At 45.9% G+C, this 27854-nt stretch overlaps 1 protein-coding gene across 1 annotated transcript in view; it reads right to left on the minus strand.

Moving 5' to 3' along the window:
- The window catches only part of NHERF1 (NHERF family PDZ scaffold protein 1), a 191295-nt gene that overhangs the window by 72512 nt on the left and 90929 nt on the right, over nucleotides 1-27854 (minus strand). Inside the window, exon 2 of the mRNA XM_069654864.1 lies at nucleotides 6246-6407. Coding sequence (XP_069510965.1) covers nucleotides 6246-6407 — 162 coding nt within the window. The remainder of the gene's footprint in view (nucleotides 1-6245; nucleotides 6408-27854) is intronic.

A 27854-nucleotide genomic window follows, 5' to 3' on the forward strand; every position in this document is an offset into this window, starting at 1 on the left:
CTAGTCTCTAGTTCTGTTTTTGCTGTTGTGATAAAATGTGTGCATGTAGTCTGCCCCAAGTATTTTTACATTCTCTTTTGGGGTCACTCGGATGGAAGGGAATATTTCCTCTTTTTCCTCTGAGGGTGAACGATCTCCCCCACGAGATTCCAGATCTCCAGCATGCACGCCCCCCCTCCCCCGTAAGTCCCATTTGGCGACCCCCTTGTTCTAGAAAGTGGATCTTTAAAAGTGACCCCCCCTCACCTCCCCCACAAGCTTGCAAGATTAAACTGTTGGGTTGGGTCTGCGGGAGTCTTCCTGAAAAACATACATTACAGTTATGTGCGGTGTCATAATGATCTTTAACTAAGATTGACCAAAGATGACGCTGTCGGAGAATGAATGACCGTGGGAAATTTTAAATATTGCAAGCAAGCATTGTGCGCCAGAAGCTTCCCAGAACCAAGCCGGATGCACTTGTGTTACAATGTTTATCTTCTGAAAAATAAATATTAAATATCCCGTACATTTTGCTGATGTACAATAGGCCTTTAAAAGTGCACTTCTTTTAAGAGACGCATTAGAAATATGAGAGGGGGTCCAGGTTGCATTTTTTCATTCTTGAATCCCCCAAATACCTCTCTGCACCACCCCCCATCCAGCATGTGCTACCATAGAAGGTCACTACCGAAGGAAATGCCTTAAGTGGCATGGGAAAATTAGCGGGGCCCGTCAAGGGGCGTGGCCTAGCGGCGGGTGAGTCGCCTGCCGGCTCATCAGGCCACGCCCCCTTGACAAGCCCGGCTTAATGAACTACAGGCACCCAACCCAAGCCAGGCAGCCCCTTGTAGAGATCAGCACCCATGGGGGAGAGGGTTCTGATCTCTGCAAATATTACTTCAAGAGATGCCTGGCAGGGGACAGCAGCCACAGGTTTTCAGGCTTAATGGTGGCGCTGCCCCTCAGCAGGCATTTGATGAGGGCCAGCAGCACCATTGAGGCTGAAAACGTGAGGGCGCTGAAAGCCGAGGCCTTTTTTCCTAAAGTCTGAAGCTCCCACGAACCAGCGGGAGCTTCAGGCTTTAGAAAAAAAGGCCTCACCTTTTCTTCTATAATAGTGGCACCGGCCCACAGGCATCTCTTGATTAAAGGGATGCCTCCCAGATGTCGGCACCAACATTATGGGGAAAAGGCATTTTTTTCTTAAGTCTGAAGCTCTCGCACATGAGCAGGAGCTTCAGGCTTTAGGACAAAAGCCATGTCCTCTAGTGGCCAGTGCTGCCATCGGAAATTAGTGAACCCCGGTAAGGCACCGCCTCGGAACCATATTTCCGAGCCTGCCGGGGCTCAGCCCTGGCTACCCAAGCCCACTTAAAGCCCTGAGAAGGCCACACCCCTGAGAACGAGGCTGCACAGTCTGATCTCAGGAACTAGCTGAACAGACCACTTCAAAAGACTGCTTTGAGCGGAAGGAATAGAGAATGTGTTCAAAGATGCCCTCACTAGTCCCCCCTTCTTACCGCTCCCTGCATGTCCCAGGTCTCCTCAGCTTGTGCGACTGTCTCCTTACGCATGGGATCCCTTCTCCCATAGGATTCAATGGCAGCTGTGATCTTACCATTGAATCCAATGGTCAGGGAGGTTTTCCACATCCGTGGAATGTACCTCACAGACACTGATGTGAGCGAACTCGCCCTCTACCGGCGCGCCCATGCTGGTCCATACATTTTTTTGTTTTCGGGAACACTTACTAGGCGCTACACCATGGCCCCAGGAGGCATGTGCTTTTCCCTACGTTTCTTTGAGTGAAGACGCTGCATTGCAGACTGTGCAAAGTTTCAGCAATAAGGCATGATTCCTCTGGAACAGCCACAATTGGCCACCAGAAGTTCCTTTCATCTATGAGAACAACAATGGTGGGCCCTATTGAAAATCACGTCCTGAGGAAAACCAGTGCCCAATTGGGACAAGGTTGAAACTAGCACAGGGTACTTAGGGTTTAGGACCCTGCCGAGCTCAGTATTGAAGACCATATTGTTTATGGTCTCTTCTAGTAGACGATTGCTTTTGGAATACAAGAATTGCAAATGTTCTGCTTTTGTTCTTGTTGAATTGATGTGCTGGCCTTACAACTGTATAGATTATTAAGTTGTTTGAGTATCCACCATCGTGAAGTCTGGCCACAATAAGATTCAGGCTTGTGTTTATTATTGTTTTGTATTTCTGTATGGTGGCTTGCTCTTTGATGAAATAAGGTGAAGCACATATTATGGATTAATTGACTTCTGATTGGGACCAATACTGTTTTGATGTATTTAAATCACATGTATGAAAATGTGTGTTGTGGTGGATCGGCCTAATTCTGTATGGCCTTTTGATAAAACAAAATATGTTTTTGTCTATAATGAGTTGTGTGATTCGTTCAATTTATGTCAACCTTAATTACACTTGCAGAATATTGGCCAATATGCCACGCACCCCTCACTTTTTAAAGGAGCCTTCATCCTTTTTCACCCCAGATCGAGCACTTTGCGGAACCAAGCAAGCTGAGGGTCAAATAGAGCAAGGGAGCCCAATTGGAAGAGGACAAGCAAGCCTGACAGCAGGTAAAACAGAAGGCGGGAGACACAATGAGCCAGCGGCAAAGAGGGCAAGCGAAACAGTGCAACCCGAGGGAAAACGAGGGACTGATCCCCAGGGAAAACATGCATTGGCCATGGCAACATTTTGGGATTGGGAAATGCTTTTGACCGTCACTGCTGTACTGGTATTAATGGTCCTTCAATGGTAGCAGCTGCAAAATGGTGCGAGTACCTGGGCATATAATAGCAGCGCCTGGCAAACACCTAATACTTAAACACAAGCCAAAACTGATGGCTTTGCCAATACTTGTTTCTAACAGGACTTCAGTGAAGGACACACATAGTGCTTATATAATGGAGTGGCTGAAGGCAGACCTGTTTAAGATATTTCTATTCCACCAGTAGTGTGTTTGCAGATCCAATTAATGCACTAACTCGCATAAGAGCCTTTTGGAAGAAAATAAAACTGGCAGGCACTTGGAGTGCAACATTTGATAGTAAAGCTTGATAAAGTTAACTCAAAGAGATGCCAGGAGTAAAGCTTGATAAAGTTAACTCAAAGAGATGCCAGGAGGATGTGCTTTGGCCGTGAATGGGCAGGAAATGGGTGGGAATGTTCATGGGGATTAGCATGGCCATGGGCAATGAATGCCTGGAGAAATAATCAAATTACACTTACACGCTTTGTGTCCCTCCTCATATGCCATTTCTCCCTAGTTGTGATTTAATGCAAGTGGCATACAGGTGGTGTTTTAGAGCCACCTAATAGCCAACACTAAAAAGAGTGCATGAGCCCCAAGGAAAAGTGGGAGTGAGCAAGCCATAGGGAAAGAGTGACAAATCAAATTCCAGGGCACCAGTGGTCCAGGGATGAATATCAGTTTCTAAACCATCAATCAGCCCCACACCTCTAGTACACAGAAGGGAAGGTGGATGTTGTTAGATTGTCGTTGCACTCCTCCTAGCTTCTTCACTGAGGTTGTGTCATCCTTTAAGGTGGTCGGCCCAAAGCTGAGGAGTGTGTTGCAGACAGCGGCCTTGTTGTTGGTTTGGTTCAGAGACTCTCAGGCATTTCCCACCTTGCAAGCTTGCTGCAGAGACTAGCAGGGCACGCTGTGTGTGTGAGGAATTCGACCATACACAAAGTGGGTGTGTGCTCAACTGGCCTTTTTTGAAATTTTAAATATTGAATGATGGTAGATCAACCTCTGGAAAATGTGTGAGGCTAATCCACACACATTTTTCTATGCTCACCGGAACGGCAGGCCAGTGTACTCTGGGTGGACACTGCCTGCAGGCGCTGTCCCACCTGTTTTATATAGTTGGGATATGACAGCCAAGAGTACATCAAGGGTAGGGCAAGAAGGGGAGGGCAAATCCTTCCTCCTGCCATGGCCAGCCTAATTAACCAAGAAAGGCTACATGGATCCACCCTGTCCATTGTTAGCTGCTGGTGCCGGTTTCGTATACTAATCAGAGTTAATTCAAGCAGGCCTGGTCACAGGACTAACAAAAGAAAGGAAAACCCTAACAACCTTTGAGATGCACTGTGTCAACCTGAAACCAGCTCCCGCCTCTCAGTATCAAGGACAGTGAGCTGTCATGTCCGTGACTATGTATTTACAGTAGTCATCTCTGCAGGGACACCCAATTCAGAAGTTACAAGTATGTTGTTTGGCAGCGACCAAAAGTCTGGTCCAGCCGCAGCTTCAAGTGGGACCTGCCAGTTTAATCACAGAAAGCTCAATTAACCAGAGAGATCCTTTGATCCACAACAGACAGGAAGGTGGGTGGGACTTAGTATTACATGTTTTCACCCCTTTTCCTTTTCTGTTGCAAAGCACTCTGGTTAGGACTTCACGCATACAGGAGATTGTTGGTGGGGACCCAGGATTGGTTCATTAAGGTTGGCTTAACCTACACCAATCACGGGGCCCCATTTGGCTTTAAACGAGAGTCAATCCCCTCTTTTAGCAGATCATCTGAAGACTTTGCAAGGAGTAACAAGAAGAACTCATTTGGACCCTGGCTAAAGGTACGGTCTGCCTTCAAGCTTCTGCCAGTGAAGGAAGGCCAAGATTTCCAAAGAAGGAGGCAAGATCACTCCCATAAACATCTCACTGGGAACAGAGGGAGATCCTGAATCCAGAGGATCCTCCAGCAGCTCCAGAACCGGTAGGAACCCAACATGAATTTACAGACATCACCTAATATTAGGACATCGATTTGAAGACAACACAAGAATAGTGAACACTTTCACAGTGGTGACTAGACCACAAAGACAGAAGATTTTATAATTAATCTAACTATCTCACTGTAAAGGCTTGCATAACATGGAAGCTTCACAGGCAGCTATTTCGAAGTGGTAGATTGCCACTCCATTTCTAATTAGCAATCAAGCTCCCCAATAGGGCTGTTAACTTTGCAACTTGGCCTTGAAAAAGACCTGAGTGGTCGAAACATGTATTGGCAGGCAGAACTGTTGCAACCATTTGTAGGATTACACACTGATAAATAGAACTTCTGTTATACAATCAGAATGGATTTTTGTCAAATAAGACATATTCGTGGACAAGTGCATAGATACTGCGTGGACAAGTGCATAGATACTGTCACAGCGTGGTTTATTCAATGACATGCAGGTATTGCCCTGGTAATGCCCCAAATGACCACCTCCAACATCTGTCCCTCAAACCTCAATGTTGCAGTACCGTGTTCTCAGCTTCGAGGCCTTGGCTGGATCCAAGATCACACTTATTGCCGAGATAATGCCCCAGAGGACCACTAACGACACCTGACCCTCATACCTCAATAATGCAGTCCTGCGCTCTGAGCCCAGAGACCTCAGCTAGGGGGTCTGGGTCCACGGCCCACGTGTACTGCTACGGTAATGTCCCAAATGACCACTGATGGTCCAGTCGGTGCACTAACTGGACCATCTGTTCCCTTAGATGTGCCGCGGGTGGTTCGAATGAAGAAGTTGGGGAATTACAACAAGAGTGCCAGTGTACAACGACCAGAAGTCGGGTAAGTTTGGGCTTTAGTACTTACTAGCTAAATTCCATGGTTTATTTTCTCGAGTATCAAGACTGGGAAGTAAAACGAGTTTATTATTTATTTATCGATCAGGAAATGGATGCACACCAGTGAGACTTGGAGGTTGGTGACATATGGAAATATATATGAATTGAACATTTGAGTTAGCATGAGCCAAGGATAAATACTGAGTCATGAATATTATATTTTTTCTGTAGACCACAAGAAATTGGGGATAGAAACTGAGAAACCACAGACTAGCTCATGAAGAAGGATAATTTAGATATCCGAAACATGTCGGCAACAGCATTTGAAAATAAAATTATTGTTTTTGATGTGAAATAATTGTTGATGTAGGTGTTGAAAAATAAATAGAAAGCAGTAAAGACTTTAATTGTTTGCCTCAATGATGCAGTCCTGCGCCTTCAGCCCCAAGGCCTCAGCTGGGGAGTCTGGGTCCACGGCCCCCGCGTATTGCCCTAATAATGCCCCAAATGACCACCCCCTGACACCTGCCCTTAATACCTCAATGATGCAGTCCTGCGCTTTCAGTCCTGAGGCCTCGGCTGGGGAGTCTGGGTCCAAGGCCCGCACGTATTGCCCTAATAATGCCCCAAATTACCACCCCGACACCTGCCCTCATACCTCAACGATGCGGTCCTGCGCCTTCAGTCCTGAGGCCTCGGCAGGGGAGTCTGGGTCCACGGCCCGCACGTATTGCCCCGGTTTGGCTTTGTCACTGTGGAGGTTAAATCCGTATCCGTTGGGCCCTTTCTTCATGCAGCAGAGGCGGGGGCGCAGCTCCTCCTGGTTGGGGTGAAAAAAAAAAGGAAAAACAGTCTCAGTGGTATTATCTCCAGAGCACGTCTGTGTAAAACAGTCTACATGCAGACTCCACCTTTACCCTGCCAGCCTGTAGATGCCATCCCGTCAATAATCTCCCTGCTTGAAAATGTGTTCCCATCTCTACCCTCCCTGCCTAAAAAGCGCTCCCTTCACCACCCAGCCTACGTGTAAATGCCCGTCTGCCCCTGGGGAATGCCCGTTGCCTTCCTGCTTGCACATGCCGCCCATCTCCCTCTTGCCCGATTGACAATCTGCTCACAGTTCTGTTTGAACATGCCCTTAGAGCTCTACCCTCCCTGCTGGTAAATGCACTCTACCTCTGCCTTCATTGCTTTAAAAAAATCCCTTCTCTATTCTACCTGCTCGACAATGCTCCCAACACCTACACCCAGTGGCTGGAAATGCCCTCCGCCTCTTCCCCCTGCTTCAGAATGTTCTCCTCTGTTCCACCTGCCCCCCGATTCTACCCTCTCTGCTTGAAAATTCCCTCCCTCTTTACCCTCCCTTATAGATTCGACCAATCTCTGATTCCCCGCAACCACTACCCCCCCACCCCTGACGTTAAACGCTCTCAGATGTCTAACCTCTGCTCAGGGGAGTGCAGTGGAGTAACTTTGCTGAAAATGTTGGGGGGGACAGGGGTGGTGTGGAGGGAGGGCGAGTGGTGGCTCTTAGGGATATTTTCGGCCAAATTGTTTGATCAAATTTGGTTGAATGGTAGATTTGAGTGAATTTGGTCACCACCATTAGTTCGAAACCGAAGATACTGAACATGAAGAGCTGGTGTTGCGGGGGGTGTCCCTCCTCCCCATGTTCGGTATTTTTCACTTCAGCGGTTGCGGGGTGTCCCCCGCTCTCTCAGCATTGGTAGCAGGGGACCCAACAAAAAAAAAGAAGAAAAAGGGACCTTGCAGCATCAGATCCGACCCACGTTAAATGGGTGGATCTGACGCTGTAGGGTACAGGAGAGGCGACGGTTGGAGAAAAGAAGGTACGTTGTAGGCGGGGGTTTGTGGGTGTACTGGCAGTTTGGGGGGAAATGGGTTTGGTTTTTTGTACCGAGGTAAAAACGTATTCGCAGCGAAAATGACTACAGTCAATTTCGCCGTGATTTTGTACCTCGGTCAGACAACCTAAATCCCTGAGAGATAACACTACACTACTACACCACAAGCTTCCATTGCTGACACTCAGTTATAACTTTCATAAGACTGGTGGCCTATCTTTAAAATTCAATTGGGCCCCCTCACATCTCCAGCCGGCCTGCCATGCACCCACTGACACAATGTAACATTCAGAAACTTAATTCCAATAGAACATACAAACAATGCATTATTTATCATTCATTCAGACACAAAGGTCAACACTCATATGCTTGCATACACTCTCACTCACACACAAATGCACCCAGCACCTCCATTGACATACACTGTGTGCACACACCATTTATATGTACATATACAATAACACATGGAAACAGTGGCGCAATGTCCATTGAGCAGACCAGACTTTATCACCAACTGACATTTTGGGCTCAGTTGACTTGACCTAGTCATGGCCGAAAGGAACAGATTCAATGGAATGTCAGCAGTTTCCTTTTTCCATTCATTGAAAGGCAGAAGCCGTCGGTTAATGCAGTGCAGTGGGAGACCAAGTATACTTGGTATCAATTTTTAAATGCCATATATCTCCAAACTTGGCTTCTGCACAACACCTTATATGTGTACATGCTAATAGATTTTTGTACAAGATTCGGACTGATTAAAATTAATTTAAGTTTTCCTGTGTTGAAATGTCTCCTAGCAGTGGAGTACCACGAGAGAGTGGCAGGGGGAGCAAGCTGCACCCTGTGGCTCTTAAGAACCAGACCGGGACATTTGTCATTGGGACACCTCTCCCGTTTGGCACATCAAAGAGGGCACCCAACGCCAAAGGTGTCCCGCTGGCAGGACAATGTATGTTGAGCAATTCCTGCTCAGCATGCTCATATTCCTGGCAGCAGGACACCTTACCCGTTCCAAATGGTAGAGGTGTCCCGCTGCCAAGGCAATGTCCCAAGGAGCTCCGCTCAGCAGAGGGTCCTCACGTTGCTCTGTATCAACATAGCTTTACAATGTGAGCCATTAGGCACTGACGAGAGGGAGGGGGGTACAGTTAGCAGGGACTTCTGTCCCTTTAGAAATGTGAATGGGAGGGAGTGATCAGAAGTGAGAAGGGTGCATAATGTTGCATGCTTTATGAAATAATGACTATGGCTTTAAAACCCAAGGGGGATTTGTTAGGCTCACATTAATCTCCATGATGCTATTGGGACTTTGCATGCAGAATGGGGAGAATAAAACTAAAGCCATACTCCCATTGCTCAACATATTTCTATGACAATGTATATAGTGTATGGTTAGTTTAATATGAAAGGCTAGTTATAATGTAATGTGGTTTGCTTCCAAGGCATTGCTATAAATAATTATGTAAGCACATGAAATGTAAAGCAAAACCTTAATAAATATCTACAACTAAACCTGGAAAGATGTGCGTGGTCGCTTAAATTGTCCACATCCCAGTTTCACCATTTAACCAAGTGTGTGATCCTGAGCAAATCATTTAATCACATTGCGCCTTATCTGCAGCTCTGCAAGTGACTCTGATTCACTTCAAAGCTTATGTTAATGTATCATGGTATTATAATGGAAAAACCCAATGACTGTAGAGTTGCTCCACATATAACAAAAGTGCAATTTAGGTATTTTGCACCACAAAGTTATTTATCACTTGGCTTATTTATGGCAACTTATTCTAAAGTCACTTCATGGTGCCTCCAAGTATGAAGGACTGATGATGTGCCTTGCTATGTCCTTTTCCGTGAAGTCACTTCTGTTGGTGCAATGCATATAATAATTAGGAAGTTTGCATGTATTTTGCCTCAGAGGGCTGGGACAGAGCTCTAATAGATGAGTTTCCTGCATCTGGAATGATCCGGCATTTTTATTGTTGTTTGTTAAAATGCCATCTTCCCCTAATGTTAACAAAAAAGTAGATTGGGGCAGGCGTGGGCGGTTTGGGGGTGCCAATGAGACCATGTGGAATACCACACACTGCATTTCGTTGCTCACCCTCCCACTCTTACAATGCTGGATATTCCCCTGCTTAGTTTGGTAAGTTAAGCAGTTTTTGGTGACCTGCAACCTGAACCATGACACCCATTTACTAATTTGCACCAAACTGTCCTGAAATGGTGTCTGTAAAACCAATTCATTTTGAAATTAGGATGGCAGTGCTTTAGTAGCATCTGAAAAGTGGCAATACTAATTTTAGAGGCGTTGCAGAGCTGTGGCTTGCCACATTGAATGCACCATTTGTTTTTGTTAGTGTGTCTTCATACCTGGGGCCTTAATGTGCACTGTGAGCTCTGCTTACATCTTCCAAATGTGACACGTGCCCTTGCTAGGGTCAGCTCACATCCCAGCCCCCAACAAACATACACAAACACAATAAAAAATTATTTCAAATTCTTTTTTTTTTTTTTAAAATACCTCTGCTCTGCTTTCAAATGCCACCTGGGCCACGTCTCATGTTACACCAACCTAAACTCTTCGCACTCTCGCACCTCAGACATAAACCACCAGGCTGAAGGAGCTTCCTAGTTCCTGTCTGTGTGTCGCACGAACACAAAGCCGCAAAGCGGTTCTCTGCGCCGTGGCCCCTGGAAGTGCTGCTGCTAGCGTGGCAGCACAGGTGCCAGGTCCTGCAACACCAATTCATTACCCTGGCTGCTGATTTTGAGTCAGGCCAGCCAGGGTGAGGGACTGAGCCATGCAGGGCATCCTGGCCTTGAATGTGTTGCAGCGCGGCTGCCAGGCATCTCAGCATTATGTAATGACAGCACAAGCCTTGCTGGGCACCCCAGCCGGGCTTGCATTGTCCAATTACATAATTGCGGCCCGCCTGCCCTCACTCCAACAGTTGGGGGGGCAAAAAGGCATGCCACTGAAGTTTGGGGGGACAAAACCCCTTGTCCCCCCTTAAAATTACACCCATGGGGGCGTGTTCCGTGAGTGGCCTGGGGTGGCACACGCTACCCCTAGAGTCAGATTGGCCACCCCATTATTCCAAGCGCGTGCGTGCGTGCGTTTTTTCGTACTTCATGCCATCCCTGCATAAGTCACTGGCCCACTTGGGCCACCCCAGTCAAAGTCTGGACAAGCCACCGTCCCTGGTTCAAAAAGCCCCGCATCTCTACCCATGTGGTTAAGATGTCCTCCATGTGTACCCTCCAGGATGCTGAGAGCGTGGTTTGTTGTGCATTCTTTATAAACAACGAGGCCTAAACAGAACACACATCTCCCTGTACTGATCTAGTGTTAACACTGTGATAAAAGAGGACTCCACAATCGACACTCTCCCTGCTTCGAAATGACCTTCCTCTGGCCTTGCCACGCCCGATCTCACTGCCTGCAAATGCCCCTCCATCTTAGGTTTAGTGGAGCTACTACCCGCAGCTTTCACAGCCCTCGAGCTTCATACACCTGGCACCAGACGAAAGAACGGAACAAACACATCATAAGAGAAAGGTGCCACCTGCATGCCTGTCAATCATCGTCAGCTCAACCCTCCCTCTTAGTAAACTGGCAATGCCCCACCCCCCTGCAGGGATACGGGCCCAGTCCTGTAGGATTTCACAGTGTTTATGAGTGCCTGGCTGGGAGGGCCAGCAGCGGGCTGTCCCTCCTACTACAGCTGTAGGGAGCGGGCACCGTGGCCCACTCAAGGTTGGGGGCTCGGGGAATGGCAGCCTACAATCTGGCAACAGTAGGCTGGACTCCGATAGGAACGCCATCTAATGTCGTAGGGCAGGGGGAGGAGTAGGGGCTATAACCCAGCGCTGCAAGTGAGCCCCCATTACGTTATGCATCGGAAATCCCCATGGAACTGTTTCTTCTCTAAGGAGTACGTTTAATCTCCTGGCCCTAACGGGAGGGAGACATCAGTGGAGGAACTTTGAGGGGGCTGACATCTTAATGAAAGGGGCCCCCGACAAATGAGTGGGACAAAATAATGTGCCACAAAAGTTGTGGGGGGCACAAACACCCTTCCCCCGTTCCCCCCTAATATTATGCCCTTGGACGACATTGTGTTGAAGTCCCAAGACCCTGGAAGGTACTTCCTCTGATAACAGGGCCAGCATGCCTGACAGCTCGTGGTTTTACCCTTGAATTGAAACGTGGCTTCGTCTGGTTGCACAGTAATGTGCTCTTGCCCTTTAAATTGTACTTTCTAGGCGCCAAGATGCCGCAAGCATAAATGCGAACAAATATTAGGGACGGGAAACCGGACATGCTTGGGGAGAGGGCCGGGAACAGAATCTTGATAAGCAATGCCTTTACCGAGGAGTTCAGAGTGAGTGGAAAATCCCCGAAGGTCATCCCCCCCCCTCCCTCCCTCCATAGATCACAAAGTAGATTGAAAACACCTCCGCCCCCCACCTCCCCCGTCCCTCCTCCTCAGGCCTTTCGTTCACAATCGTGGAATATTTCCCATCCACCACCTGGAGATCACGCCAGCACATCAAGGCTGTGAGCAGGGGGGCAGGCCTGCTGGAGAGCAGCCACGAGGCGTATACTTGCACCGCGGGAATCACCGGCCAATTCCAGGAAGAGCCTGGACCCCTCTGTGGCCAAGGGGCCGACACGCTCTAGATTAGGACCTTACTAGTTCGAGGAAGGCGAAAAGCCAAGCCTTACCCGAGAAGGTGGTCCCCAAACAGCACAATGGGAGATGTGCTTCTCAGCCACGTTCCCCATGTCAGGTGTTGTGCCCAGTCCTACATCTAGGAGCTTGGCTGGCATCCAGGTCCCGAATAGAATCCCTTTCAATTGCTTATTGCCTCGCCTAGAATAGAGATCACCGAGCGACCATACGCCGAATTCTCAGGAGGGAGGCAGGGTGGACAAGTTGCAGGGTAACACGGTTGGCACACAGATGTATTGCTGAAATACTTCCCATTTCTATCAGGGGGTGGTGCAGGCAATATGTACAGTAAAAGGCAGGGTGTAAGCACAGACACCCCTGGTTTCAAGATGCAGCGAGACATTGTTATGTATTATGCACTGGGAATGTTAGCGCCTTGAGTGGGGGAGATGTGGGAAGGTGCTCGATGATGGCCGCAAAACACACATGAACGGCCTGAAGGCTGCGCATTGGTAGTCCGTTCAGCCAGTGGACTTGTGTTACTCTAGCAATATGCATTCTAAATGTTTGGTGGTTGGGGGGGCAGGTGTGTAATGCAGTCTTTTCAGGATACGGTAGAGTCTTGGCTACGGAGTCAGTGTGCCCAGTCCCAATGGTTATGAACACAATGCGGATGCCCGCGGATGAGGGCGGTTGCCTCAGCTGTGGTACCCTAGGCGAGGTTCTCCAATACTAGGCCACACACACGTAGTGCACACACCACAGCAGTAGTGCCGGAAGTCAATGTTGTGTTGCAGGGGATATGAGGGCACCAGTCCTGGCTCAGACTTTGCAACTGCAGGCCTCCGACTCTGTCCACTACAGGGCGCCAGGGTCAGCACAGTGGCCAAGCCAAGAAAGGCTCGAAGAGGCCACAAGGCTGCAGACTTGCATCGATGCTGGCCCCGTGGAAACGGAAAGAGTGAACATCTGTCTTGGTCTTACCTTGGTACATCAGAAGGACAATTCTCCCTAGGGACCGGCCAGGCGGGGCATCACTGCCAGGAGGGTCTTGAAGAGTTAATGATTCTAGACAGACTTCTCCTCAGTGCCCCTACTCGGGTGCCCCAGCCATTCAACCATTCTGGTGGCTATGCACCCCTTCCCATGCAGATTCAGCTTTAAATCCAGACACCCCATCAGAACTCATCTGTTCTGTTCTCAGCCGGTGTACACTTGCCCCCAGTAGCCAGCAAAGCTAGGGTCATCTACCCAATTCGGTTCACATTGGAACAATGCTGGACTGCTGGACACTACCCATGATGTTACAAAGAAACCACCAGTAGGCACATGGCATAGGGGTAAAAGCTAACTTTACACTGCCACCAACCAGTGTTGCCCTCACAGCCAGTTGGACAAGGAGACTCCCACCGAGAAGATGAGTAGATGGTGTAACCGGACTCCAAGGAACTTAAATCCCCCAGGGAGCACTTCAGGATTCATGCTGCCAAGTTTTAGGATTAGGACCAAGGAACAGCAGAGGGCCAATCAATTAAGAGAGGCAAACGCGTGGTCAGATTTCAAGAGTACAAAAAATCCTTTCCAGCGTAGCCCAACTTTAAGGAGATGTGGTTTATCTACTTCCTCTGCAGTCTGTCATTCAAGACACCCCCAGCTGATCCACTTCCGGCTAGAGGAGTTCCTCAAAATTCTAAGTACTACCTCTTAGGCCAGGGGTCTGCAACCAGCGGCCCTCAAGATGTTTTGGACTACAACTCACACGATCCCTCACCATTGACTATGCTGGCTAGGGACAATTGATTTGTAGTCCAAAACATCTGGAGAGCCAAAAGGTTTAGACTCCTGCCCTGTGCCTTTGTGTGTATCTTTTCATCACTCTGCTCCATAGACTGGTATGAAGACTCTACCTAATGTATGATTGGCCTAACCCTATGCCTTCCTCCCAGCAATGACGACATACACTGAACCAGACCGTTTTTTCTGGTTGTTTAACACCCGAGCCTGGTCCTTCTTTCTATGGAGCCTGGTTGAATTCAACTGGGTTAAAGAGCTACAAGACCTCGTGGATTCCAATTGAGAAATCAATACTTTCAATATGTTCAATGCATCCTTCGATCGAGACAGAGAACCTGTGATTTAATTGCTTATAATAATTGTTTTTTTTGGACCACTGATAAATAACAATGTTGAGAAAAGGTCATTAAATGAAAGCCCATTACATCATGTTCGAGCGCTGATCTGAAGTATTATACCTCCCTGCACAACATGTGGGCCACAGTTTAATCACGTCATGACAGTGATCTCTATGGTGCTTTTGGAAACCTGCATTGCCATTAGAAACAGTAGTAGAACTATGGGGATTTGCCCTAAGGGGATAATGGCCACAGAGGGTTACCTCTCTGGTCAGGCGCCAACTGGTACCTACTTAAATCGCCCCAACACCTCTTGCTAGTAGAGGCTCATGAGCCTCTTCCAGCCAACTTGTAAACCCCTCATCATATGTTAACTTACCTGCTAGTGTCCCTGCCCAAACCCATCCCCACTTAGACGCTCGGTAATGTCCATCCATCTCTAAACTCCCTGCTTGTAAATGCCCCCTTATTCCTTACCTTCCCTTCTGCTGTGCCTCGGACTCTGCTTGCGGATGCCTCTCCGACCCATAGCTGCTTGCTAATGTGCATTCCTCTCTACCCTACATGCTTGTGAATGACCATTCCTTTGCTTCATTTGTACTGCCACCCCCTCTAATCTCTGTACATACTGGTAAATGTAGACCCCCATTCAGCAACAGTAAAATAAAACTACAATTATGCACTTTTTTGCTCAACGTTTTTCTAAAACGGTTTATATATTGTCAGGTCTGTTTGTCATAGGATTTGTAGACATTTCAAGTAATCTCTATAAGACGGGGTGTTATTTGATGTCTGTGTTTTTTTCACTTTCTGCAAGCCATTCACTTGCCTGCCATGACTACACCCCTAGCCCAAACACCAATGCTGCGGCCACCCCCATGTTGAACCCCCATTGTCCATTTTCAGCACTGCCTGTGTACGCCCTACCATTTCTAGGGTCACTGCTTTTAACGCACTCCTTGGTCAAACTACACTGTTTGTAAATGCCCCTCTAGCTCAAAACGGCATGCTCCAATATGCAGCAAATGTCTAAACCCAAATCCTCTAGTTCCTAATTTCCTCCCATCAATCATTAAGAGTTCTGCTCTCCTATAAATCCTCCTGTCTCTACGCCCCTCTCCTCTGCCCTTAAATGGTCTTCTCCACCCCCCTCCACACGGTGCCAAATCTCCTCTTCCGTTTCCCAAATACCCAGGGTCTTCGCGGACAGAGAGCACTCAAAGCAACCCTTGGCCTGCGAGGGAAATGATATGTCCACACACAGCTTCTTTGGTTGGGTCTTATTCTCTCAACACCCTTCTTCGAATACTTCTGCCACCTTCTTCTGATTTGCCATAGCGCCTGGAGACCACGCAAATGGCAGCTGTGAGCGGTATAAATCACACTAACCGAACATACAAAAATGTTCTTGACTGGTTGAGTTCAAGGTGCTCACGCAATTAAGGGACTGAGAAACCAACATCGGTCCCAGTACATTGCGGTCTAGGTTTGATCGCAACAAAACGGAAACAGCATTGTTCCAATGTGAACTTTCTTTGCAAGTCAGAGGGAAAGGGATTAAACTATCTCCGATCGAGAAATCTCCCCAGAAAGCGGTTATTTGCATTTTATCTAAGAGACCCTGCTGGCGGCATTCTGCTGGGATGATCATCTCATTTTTATTTGAATACGTTTTACTTTAAAATAATGCGACATGGTGCAAAACCCAAAAGTGATAAACAATCTTTTGGGATCTTAAAAAAGCAACCGCATTTGGTAACATATTGATTACAGTTTTCCCCCGTGTGGTAAACATGCTGGTAAAATAGTCGGTAATTCCGGCACCAGCGTTTTTACTGCACCGGGGAAAACACAAGTTTGCCAGGGGGGCCACTGATCTACCCCCAGGACTGACCGGACGGTAAATCAGCCACCCAACGGCAAAAAAAGGCAGCAATTACTCCATGGAATGGGGATTTCCTACCGTTGCCTGCACCTGGAATATCTCGGTAATACCGGCATAGAAGGCGCCATTAAAGGCAGGGACAGTTTGACGGTATCCAGTGGAATTGCCAGCGGCCTACCTGCAAACTTGCAATGAGGGCCATTGTTAGTGTTTCGGTTTTTTGAGTTGAAGGTGCCCCTCAGCTGAAATGCAAAGAGCAAACGCTCAGCTCTCCGACAGGTTAAATAAAAACATTTAGAACTCATTTTGCCAGAATGTTCAGTCCGGGGGCTCTGTGTGCGGTCTCCCCTTCTAGTGCCAACACAAGGAAATCACACGCCGAGCACCTCAGCCAAGAAGTCTGGCAAAACACAAAACTCACAAGTATGTGGATAGTTTAGGTTCAAATGGTAAACACATAAAGAATGTTTCAGAAAACCGCAATCACAGTGAAATAAAGAATTTGTGAACGTGCAGGAATTGTGTGCGAAGCATATTTAGTCCATTTTCTTTGTTTTCACAACCCATGAACAAGCAAATAAATTATTGGCAGACAAATATTTGACTCTTCTCAGCTTAGATGTATGGATGTATGTATGTTATGGGGTGTGATGAATTAGCTCCATTTTCACTTCAAAGTCTAGGAGAAAATACATTTTTAGATCGGGGCCCAAGGACACGTGACACTGAGTAGCGTTGCGGGGCCAAGAAACACAAGGTGACCAGAGGAGAGGGTTTGTGGTTGTGACCATGGGGAGTAGTGAGGAGGAAGATGCATGTCAGAGAACCAATTAGAACTGAGAAGCAGAGTGAGCACGAAAAATTGAATACTCGTAGTTTTAAAAAGAGTAGTGGGGACAAAGTCAAGAGCAAACAAGAGGCCATATGCGTTGAAAGTAGCAATATGCATACTCCAAACGCCTCGTGTATTGGCACTGCCAAACCGAGCCAAGAAATGATCAGACATCAGAAGTTATGAGGTTTGTTAACAAAAGACACACAGCAGCGGTGCAGACCATTATACGTGAATACGAAAATGTGATGAAAACACTAATGGCCCAGTTCACAGAAGAGTATTATAATGGCAATACCCCATTGGAAAACGCTCTGTGAATAAGGGCCTTAGTGTGTTAATGCTGATAAGTGAATGAGATGCAGTTCAGAATTAAACTGTGGGGTGGTGGTTCACACACCTTCACAGCATAAGAGTACCTTTCTGGTGAGAGAAAACCACACACTAGCAGACGTGGCTCCAACACTTCATTTGAAGCAAACAAACTGCAGAGACAATGGCGCGGTGATGCCAACCTGTCTGAGAAAGTCTCCATTAGCAAAGGACTTGAGAAGTAATTGGGGAAGATTTATATCTTCCCCACTCTTGCACTTCTCCCTCTACCCCCTCGCCTCTTTGCACTTATCACCCAGCCATGCACGTGCACGGTAGGATTGTCACAAGGCCAAAATAACTGTTCTTTCTTCGTATGATATCCCATGTCCCCCTATTCTTGTCTTGTGGCGCCTGGAAACACATGCATATAGGCTCCATACAAATGCCCAATAAATAAGTATTTATATATAGTAAAAGATTCTGAAAACCAAGAGAGCTGGAGCCAGAAGTCGACCAGATCCAGAAACCGCCGCTTATAAAGAAAATAAGTGTTTTGCTACTTCTATATATTGAATCGGGTGCCACTTGTACAACCCTCCAGAGTCCTTAACCTCAGAGCCGCCCAAACGGCTGATCTAGAAATGAAATCACAGCGCGAGACGACAAGCACCAAGTTCCCTCAGTAAGCACAGGCAGGAAGTGTCACCCAGGCCAAGCAAGGAACGGGTCAACCTGCAACTTTTAATGTTATATTTGAGCAGGTGACAGGCTGCTGTTAACCGTCAGAGGGCAAATGGGAAAGCAATTCGATATACAACCCTGACTGATCAGACGACACAGGGGCTAGATCGAGGGCGACAGGGCTAACAAGTGTCCATTCTCTGGGTAAATTCAATCCAGTGGTACTGGATGGGAAAATATGGCACTTTATTCAACACTAAAGGTTTGGGCTCTTTCCTGCTCCATCCAGCGGCTCACTCACTCCGTGGCACTTGGAGTTCTTCCCAACCTTCAGGTAGTGGCATCTAAACTCTACTACTAGGGTAGTTTCTAGACAACATTGTGCCCATGGTGAATCGCCAGAATACTCTCCCCTCAACGCTGCGCCTCTACTGCTACCCCGCACAGCCCACCCTCCCCAAAATCATTGCACTCTGCTGCTTTATTGACTTGTACTTCAAATTAATAAGTAGGCAACATATACAACAATATTACAAACAAGAATTCATTTAATTATCCGGAGTTTATGTTCATTGCCTAAATGAAGGGCACTTTCCTAGCTGCTGCAGCAGCGCCTGTTGCTGCGGAATAATCGAATTTTCCAACACCTTTGCTCCAATTGAAAGTGTAGCAAGAGCCGGGAGCTCTCTTCACTAGGCAAGCACAGCGCTCAGAGGCCGCTTCAAATGCTCCTTCCGGTGTTCACGAAAAGGGAGAGAGTTAGGCGGTGTTGGAAAAGGAGGCCGCTGCCAGCTATAGGAAGTAAGAGTAGGTTACATAGAATGTCTCGCAGCTACCTCAAAGCACTGTAGGGGAAGGCAAGATAAGTAGGTAGGCTAGAGGTGAAGCGGCCACATTGCCATAAGATCAGAGTACCTAGAAAAATGACAACAGCTGCCAAATGCTTTACGTGTATGGGCATACCCACTATGGTGCCCGTACCAAATGGTCAGAGTTGGCAAGTATAGGATGGCAATATCTAGAAAATGGCATGCGATGTCATTAGCTGCTTAATGGTATATTCACCTGGGCATGTAATGTAACTTCTGACAAATACTTGCATGCGGGATGGATAGCTCATGTGCAACGTGCTGGTTTTGGGAATGGGGCGATGCTGTGCGACAGGTTTCACACACTAGATGGGCCAAATAGGCCCTCATTCTGAGGGGGATGAATCGAGGGCCATCCGTCGGTAATAATAATACTGATTAATACATAGCTTACAAGTGGTCCATCCACATGAAGCTCCTTTAGAACCATGAAAGTATTGTTATATTATACAAGGACAATGCCAACATATTGAAATGTCTTGTAAATTGTGCTGGTTGCTGTTGTCGGTTGACAAAAGCTGGCAAGTTGTTTAAGTATTTGACAATAATGAAAGTACCTTACTGTATGACAATACCTGACGTAGGTTGTATGTTAACATATTCTGTCAAAACCCTATCAAATCATTTTATCCTGGGCATGCGATTGCAGGATTAGGCCAATCGTGAAGGTACGTGGGCATGTGACCAAATACCTACAGTAGCAACAAATAAAACCTTTTTACTAGACACAAGTCAAAACGGTTTATTAATGCTCGTTTGCTACCTTTGCACATACTCTTTTCTCACAATAAATAACACACATTTGTGAGCATGCATGCGTACATAATGGCTTCTCGACAGTGGAGTAACCTTTCAGAAAATGTTGGGGGGACATGGCAGCGGAAGAAAATGTGCCCCAGCCAAATGAAGGGGGACAAAAAGGTGTGCCATGTAAGTTGGGGGGGACAAACACCCCTGTCCCCCCCTAAAATTACGCCCATGCTTCTGGACACATACAACACCAAACAAATCCCCTTAAACGCAATCCACACAGCCTTCAAACCTTCCACTTTTACAACTATTGAACCCTTTGCTAAAATCTAAAGGGAAGCAATCAACAAAATGGATAACAATATTGCTTTCCATAGTTCGTCAAATATGTTTTGTCTCCCAGAAAATAGCATAGTTTGGCAAGGTGACTCCAAGTGCTCTCCAGTCCTGGGCTTCGAGTAACAGGTCAATGCATTCTGGGAGTTGTGTTTTTTGTTTCAACTGGATTAACATACCAGAAAACAATTATGCAAAAAAAGCAATTTTAATGAGACTCCAGCCCTCCATTCCGTTCTGGCATGCCAGTGCTATGCAGCAGTTATCAAACTGCCCAGGGTCGAGTGGCCCTTTAAGCACGTTTAGGTTCAAAAAGAGATGCTAATTTGGGAGGGAGCCTTCTTTAAAACAAAAAAAAAAGTTACTAAAACTCTGAGAAGAGTATTAAGCCATTGGCTGCATCATGGGGGCGGAGGGAGGAAGATGGATAAGGGCATGGCCGTCTTCGATCCCCTGCCCCTGCAGTGCTGCTGCCTGTTAATGATGTAAAACATAGACTCATAAGACTCCTAGCTCTGAAAGGTGGAAAGTTTCGCAGGCTGTCCCTGCTACACACCCCTTGTCACCATCTGTGCCCCGGGCCGTTGCCAGGTTTTACTGCTCCTAGAGACGGCCCAGCTCACTACAATGTCGTTCATACATAGTTCTGTGTTATTTTAGATAGTTCTGGTTTCTTTTACCTACTAAAAGCTAAATCGCTTGTCGACAGCTGTGGCTGTTGTGGTTTTTTATACTAATACTGGAATCACTAAAAAAAATACCTTCTGATCCTGTGAAAGCAGCACGCAAATAACACACGAGTGTGGGAGATGAGGTTCCCGTAAAAACACCCAGAGGTCTCATCCGATGAGGGGCTAACGCATGACACCGAAAGATGGAGGCCAAAAGCGAGAGTTGCATCACCCAACACTGCTTCCTTCCTCCTCGCTCTGTATTATACAGGTGTTCCGGGTTCTTTGCATCTCAGCCCTTCAGCACAAGTTCCCACGTCCATTCACTGCAGTCATTAGTTTCTATGGATGAGACAAAAGTTATTGTCGTAAAACTTGTCCTCTGGCTCACGCTGCCCCTGCCACATCCAAGATCAACGAGAAAGCAGACGTGTCACAACTCTGGGGCACCCTTCACAACCACAGCCTTCTTGGCCCATTACAGTGTGGTTTCCGGCCAGAGCAATGCCACAAACAGTTCCTCTGAAATTGCAGGCCAGCACCATCGAACCAGCCAATGAAATCACAAGATCCCTGCTACTACATGCAGCCCTGTATGCGTTCTAGAACACCACTCACTGCGAGATCCTGCCTCATCACCGCTCACGGGTATTCTGGTGTCTTGCACTCCCCCTCGCCCACCGATAGGAGTCCTTTCCCTGCAGCAAACTCGAAAAACACAAACTGGGCATCTCCATGTCCACTTCTTTCAGAGTCTGCAAATCTGCCTTCCTGCCATCGAAACATGGGTGGGAAGGATTATTGTCAAAATGGATAGATCCAAAAACGGAACAACTGCTCAATACAAAACATACTGTACCTCCCCTTTAAAAAGGGACCTTTATAAATAAACACATTTATTAACATTAGTCAGGTGTTTTGGTTTTGTACATGGTACAGCCGAGGCTCCCCCTGGGCTGCACATTTATGGTTTCTCCTACAGTGTAGATAAATGATCTGCTGCATGTTATGCCCCAGGACAGAGCAACACGATAACAGTTGATCAGGACCCTGACTCATGGAGGATCCCATTGCCGGTTGGCTCCTGCCCAGAGCCAACCGGCCCCCTGCTCGGTGGTGCCCCACCTTAGCCCCTAAATACCCGGCTGACCCAGCCAGCACCTTTAGACATTGCCAATGTAGCGTGGTGCACCATGTGGGCCTGGAAATGCGGCTAGTGAGCCCACTGCTTGCATGCCTTGTCGCACAGCTGGCTCAATTTTTACCCAGGCATATAATCGTATAAGAACCTAGTGAGAATCATATAATCGTCAACTGCCTGACATTTTGCAACACAATGGCCACCCAGCACACATGGTCTGGGAATGTAACCTAGCCCCCTCCATAGCCAGACAAGGGGGAGCCCAAGCTGCTGCTTCATCCTGTGGCCCCACTACCACCTAGTGTCCAGCAAGGATTACAAAGGTGACAGCTCCTCCCTCACACGTAGCCCTGGACAGGCTGCGTTCATTTTATTTGTATTTATTGGACATTTGTATGGCACCTATACAGCAGAAGGTGTTTCCAGGTGCCACAAGACAAAAGGGGAGGGGGAACAGGGGAGAATAAACAACAACAAAAAACGGTCCGACTAGGCTTGTGATATTTGGATCGTGCAAGTGCAGTAAACAAAGTGCAGGGGGTTGAGGGAGAGCCAAGGCTGGTTAAGTGCTAGGGAGCCCATGGAGGACAAGTGTGCAGGGAGACAGGAAACGGTAAAAGTATGACCAGACTCAGTGGGCTAGCCAGGGAGAGGTGCCCGAAGGCAAGTGCTGGTAATTCGGTACTGTGGAAGACTAGTGGGAGGCGGGCCTGGCCCCAGTGAGACTCAGAAAGGACCAGCAAGCCAGTCATAGTGGCAGAGTTGGCTTTAGCAGGGGGGCGGGGAGGGGAGGAGGCGGCGAAGAGGAAAACCTTGAGGAGCTTCTGAACTTAAGGAGATCAGGCTCATCTTTAATTGCTGCTTAGGTAGGGGAAGTTATACAACTACCATTATCTAAGCAGATGTGCAAAGCCATCTAAAAATATGTTATCAGCAAAGAAAACCTTGTTAAAGGAACGTTATGGTTATAAGTAAAACCAAAAAACCCTTGAAATTCACCAGTTACGGTAAGCTAAGCAATCATAACGTGCGCCACCACTGTGCACTGCGAACACTAAAACTCAGGACATCAAAGATAACATCACAAATGTCATTGCTTTGATCTTGGAGCTAAGGACGGTACCATAGTGACTTCTGTACCTCCCAGACTCGGTCAGCCATGCAGGAGAGCCCCAGGTATCTCCGACACACAATACAGGATTCTTCATTCTAGTTTCCTGGTCTTATGATTTTTAATCTGAAGGGTTTTGGAAAGTAACAGTTTCTCGCTGGAAAGCTCAAGGGTATCTCCCTCCTTGCACACCTTTCTTGGTTTTCCATCTTTCTTCCCTCGTTCAGCTGCCGTCGTTGAAATACTGTTCCTTTGTGTGCTTTGCCTCGCTCAAAGTGTGCCCTCATGCTCCACATTTTATTCGTGCGGGAAGCGTAATGGAAGTCAGGTGTGAGTGCTTACAAGTAATTGCCTGACCATAGTAGTGGGACAGGTCAGGTACAATGCTCGGGTGAGAGTCTGTTTTCTCCAAGAGCAGGCTGTCCATGTGAAAGTGTTTGTGAAGGGAAGGGTGGGGGTAGAGTTCCTAAATATCCTACCGGGTAAAATGGGGTACAGGGAGGGGGATAACGCACCTCGCCATCAGGTGTCCTACTTCCACTTCCCAAAGACCCCTCACCCAAGTGATCCTCCCACACTGGTCCACCCCCAGGAACTGGATCCAAAAGCGATGGCCGTGTCCTGGCCACCTGGATGACAGATCCCCGAGAACTAGCAGGTGAGACACCTTCTGGTTTCTCACACTTCTAATCCAAGATTCTCAGACAATCCACACTGCTCAGAATATACCTTTACCCAATGGACCCAAGAATCGCCCATGATCCAGACACTCTACTTCTTCAAAGCCATCTTCACTGCACACAGAAAAGATAACTCTTGATACCCAGTCTTCCTGCACACCACACCACCACACGACTGGCCGCCGTCTGCGCAGAAGCCTTTCCATACTTAAAGTATCCGGGAAGGCACATGCAGTGTCTGTCAACTACTGTGGTGTACGTGGGCACTGTAGCACAGGGCAGCACTTCTACCCTTTTTACTTTTATGTTTGTAATACTCCCTTATTGGCTGCGTTCATACAGTCACAAATCCATCCACCAATCACATCCAAAAACTCTGCATGTAACCCTGTCACCTAAGTTCAACACTTCAGATGCAGTCTTGACCTCGCAAAGTATATATCGCCTGCTGATCACAGCCGCCTGCATCACAAACTACTGTGAAATGCGCCAAGATTTCTATTTGTATATTCAACAATATCTTAACAAGACAGGTATGCTTATATTTTGAAAAGTAATTATTTTCAACACCTTCATGAATATACATATGCAGGGTTACTGCTTCTTACCCTGTAATAACATTCTCAATAAGCATATTCTCTTTAACCACTCTAACATATGCCATGTATTGCAGCATTCAGCACCTGCTCACATCAAGGGGCAGCTCCTGCACGTTTTCTAATGGGAAACGTTGCACTACAAGTCCCAGAATGCAAAGAAAAAAAACAAGACTCGATAAGCACCTACAGAATGGAATGGATCATATTGTCAAGTGTGCATGTACTGCCAACATATTAAACTTCCATACACCAATTGACACTTATGAATGTTTTACAAATCCTTTCCATCTGCTTTTCATCTCTTTCAGAACAAAGTTACACACAGTGCTGCTATAAATGCCCATATGCATTTTTTAACTTTCATGAAAATACTCCTAAAAATAAACATTTTTAAATGCTCAGCAATTTCAATTTCTCATTCCCTATAAATGTTGCACTTTCCAACCTCTCCCAGTACATCCCTTATACTGCCACCATTCTCCACCTGCTCATACATGTGTATACTGCCAAAGCATCTATATACAACACTTCACCATACATATATATTGCGGTTCTCTCCCAACCTTTATAAGTTATTTATATGGTGCAACCATGGACCCATAGGCATTAGGGCACGGACATAACACAAATGCAGTAACAAGAGAAATCTGAGAAACAAAGTATAGGATCACCAATCAAAGCTGCGACAAGGTTTAAGAGAACAGCCAAGTTTTCAATTTTGTCTTGAAAAGGTCTAAGGAGACCTGGCCTCGAAGAGCAGGAGGAAGCAGGTTACAGGCTTTAGGGGTTGCAATAAAGAAGGATCAATGTTCTACATTCTTAGTTCTGCATCTGGGAAGAATCAGATCATTCTGGTTACTAGACCCGAGGGTTCTGCTGTTGACCTTATTGGCGATGAGATCTTGCAGATACGAAGGTATTAAGGCAAGTCTACATTTAAAAGTGATAACCAAGAGTCGAAAGCGGGCTTGCGCCTCCACAGGGGGCTACACTGTAGTATAAGACACCAAACACTGCTGCAACAACAATCCACCATTGCATTACCACTAGGCCACTGTTTCCCTAATCTGTGAAAACAAACACTGCAACACATTACAAATGCATTGCACCACAAACAAAGCAGTTATTTGATTGAAATCACCAGCACAAACATAACCTAGATGTGCATCTTGTTTTCACATCCATTTTTTTGCCCTGTTCTTTGTAATGTCCCAAACAGCTCTACTCCTACTCCAATTGTTCTAACATTCTTTACTACTTTGCCCATAACAGAACTTTATTAACTCTTTTCCCCCAGAAACTCCTCCTACCTTCATTAGTAACAACCTCTCTTACTAAAAGTACTTCACCATTACCACATATACCCACTAACTTTCTTTTACAAATAAAGGAAAAAAGAAGACTGCCGAAAACAGCTACCGAAAAAAAAAAACACTTCACATCCTACAAAGCAAGTAAATGAACATAGCATGTATATCTCTCCAATTGTAACAATGTACTTTCACTATATATTAGCCTAGAGTATTCTTTTTAAGTCAACACCATTTATTTCACTTTTACTCATTATATTGCAACATTCACACTCGTTCTATTCCCATCTAAACATTGCTCTTTATTCAACACACCACCATTCTTTACTAGATAACAACACATCAATCTTTCATCAACTTCTATAGCACTTCCTTACTATTCTATGCCCCTATCCACTGCGGTCCTAAATCCAATACAACATGTTTCACACTCATTGCATTATCATATATTACACACTTCCTCACTCATTTTTCATTACACCCACACAACCCTGATACCTATGCACTAAATCACACCATTATAACAACCACTGTTTTCCTCCAAACATCATAATGTCCCTACTTATTCAATCACACCACCACTCCCTTACTCACTAACCCAAGTGCATCACACCTGCACAGACTCTTACAACCTTCTCAAATACATCTATCTACCCACAACACAATCACACTACACCTATTCATCTCTACAATCACTCACACACAATACATGCATATATATTCCACAGCTTTCAAACTCAAACTAACTTTTTTTCCCCAACAGACAGAAGAGAATACCTACTAAAAACCAACTCTGTAGAAACCAAACAAAAAATAGAGCAGATACAAGAATAAAAGCAAACCATATAGTACCCACTTCTAAAACAATGTATAGAAAACATTACAGCAAAACAGCTAGTAACCTCACTCAACAAAATTAAACCAGCCACCCCTAAAAAAAGTAAGGCCCCTATTGCAAAAAATAGTTTAAAAAAGGATGTACAAAAAGCAGCCCTACTAACGAACCGAATGCTATATCTACCAATGTTAACGTAGCCACAGTAAAGAATTCCAAAAAGCTGTTCCACCATAATGTTCTTCACAATCTTATACTTAAGCTAAAAAAGCATGATCTACACTTACATACTACTGCAGAAGACTAATCCTCGAAGCTCTAACGGACAGTGCATTTCTACTAAAGAGAAAGTTGTAATTAAACCACTAACTAAATTAATCAATAAATTACAAAAACATACTTCTAAACATATGCAATGACAATATAGATACCTGTTCAAGCTTTTTTAAAGGTAAATGGATTCACATAAGCAGCAGAGAACCATATTTAAATGAAGAGGCTTATGAACAATAAAAAAATAAAAAAAATTGCAATAGACAGTAATGGCTGAGGGAATTAAATAGTGGGAGACACCATAATGGCAAAAGAAAACCTTATAGAAAAAAACGTCCTCAACAAACTTTCAACCAAATGGTCCTTTCACCCAAAACAACCGTCCAGTGTACAAATAGACATGCAGCTCAATACGCCAACAATCCTCCAAACTTTTACGACAATTGTTCAATCACTATGTGAAACTTAAAGACAAAAGTAGAATGAAAACATTACTAACCATGGACTCCTGCCAAGTGCACAGCCACACTGGACTGCAAGGGAACTTATAAGCCTGCATTTCAGGAACTACTTGCAAAAGCAGTTTCCACCACATCAAAATCTTAGCAACAGACCATTCCGCTATACAAAATCTTTAGCATAGACTGTACAATGCAAAAGTCCAAAATTTAAATAACATTCCCTGACATGGAACAGCCAAAGAATTCCTTCGAGAAATAGAGCACAACCAAAATAAATAAGTTGGAACCGAGTTGAAAATTCAGTGGCATCAGAAAACATTAGCGAAAATCTCACAAACACCAACCCCCTAACAAACACATACAAAAAAGAAATAGCTAAGTTTCAAAACACATCTACTGAAATATCAGACCAAGTATGTGTCTGTTGCCGCAGAACATTTTATAAAAAGTGCACACAAATAGTAGATATGGCCTACAAAACAGAGGACAGTGAGGAATCCCAATGGTTCCAATTAGCTTTATATATAAGAGAAAATGAATACAAAATAATGGACCCCTCAATAGTTGGCACGTACTGCAATACAAAGCTTGACAACCAAATACCATCCCGTGCTATCACTAATATCTTAGACATGTTCCCTCTTCCAAAGGCTCTCCAACAACTTCAATTGTATGAGAGCATTATAATCCAAACAGTGCTCACATTCCAAGCTATAATACGCCTTCAACCGAAAACAGCAAAATTGCCTTCATCTGAGTTAGTAAAAGGCATTTGTGGCAAAGTAGCATATTTGCCATTAGATCTTAAAGAAAATGTAGAAACTCTATGAGTACAATGGCCA

Source organism: Ambystoma mexicanum, chromosome 3q (genome assembly GCF_040938575.1).
Source record: "Ambystoma mexicanum isolate Mex_15411 chromosome 3q, UKY_AmexF1_1, whole genome shotgun sequence".
Classification (NCBI taxonomy): domain Eukaryota; kingdom Metazoa; phylum Chordata; class Amphibia; order Caudata; family Ambystomatidae; genus Ambystoma; species Ambystoma mexicanum.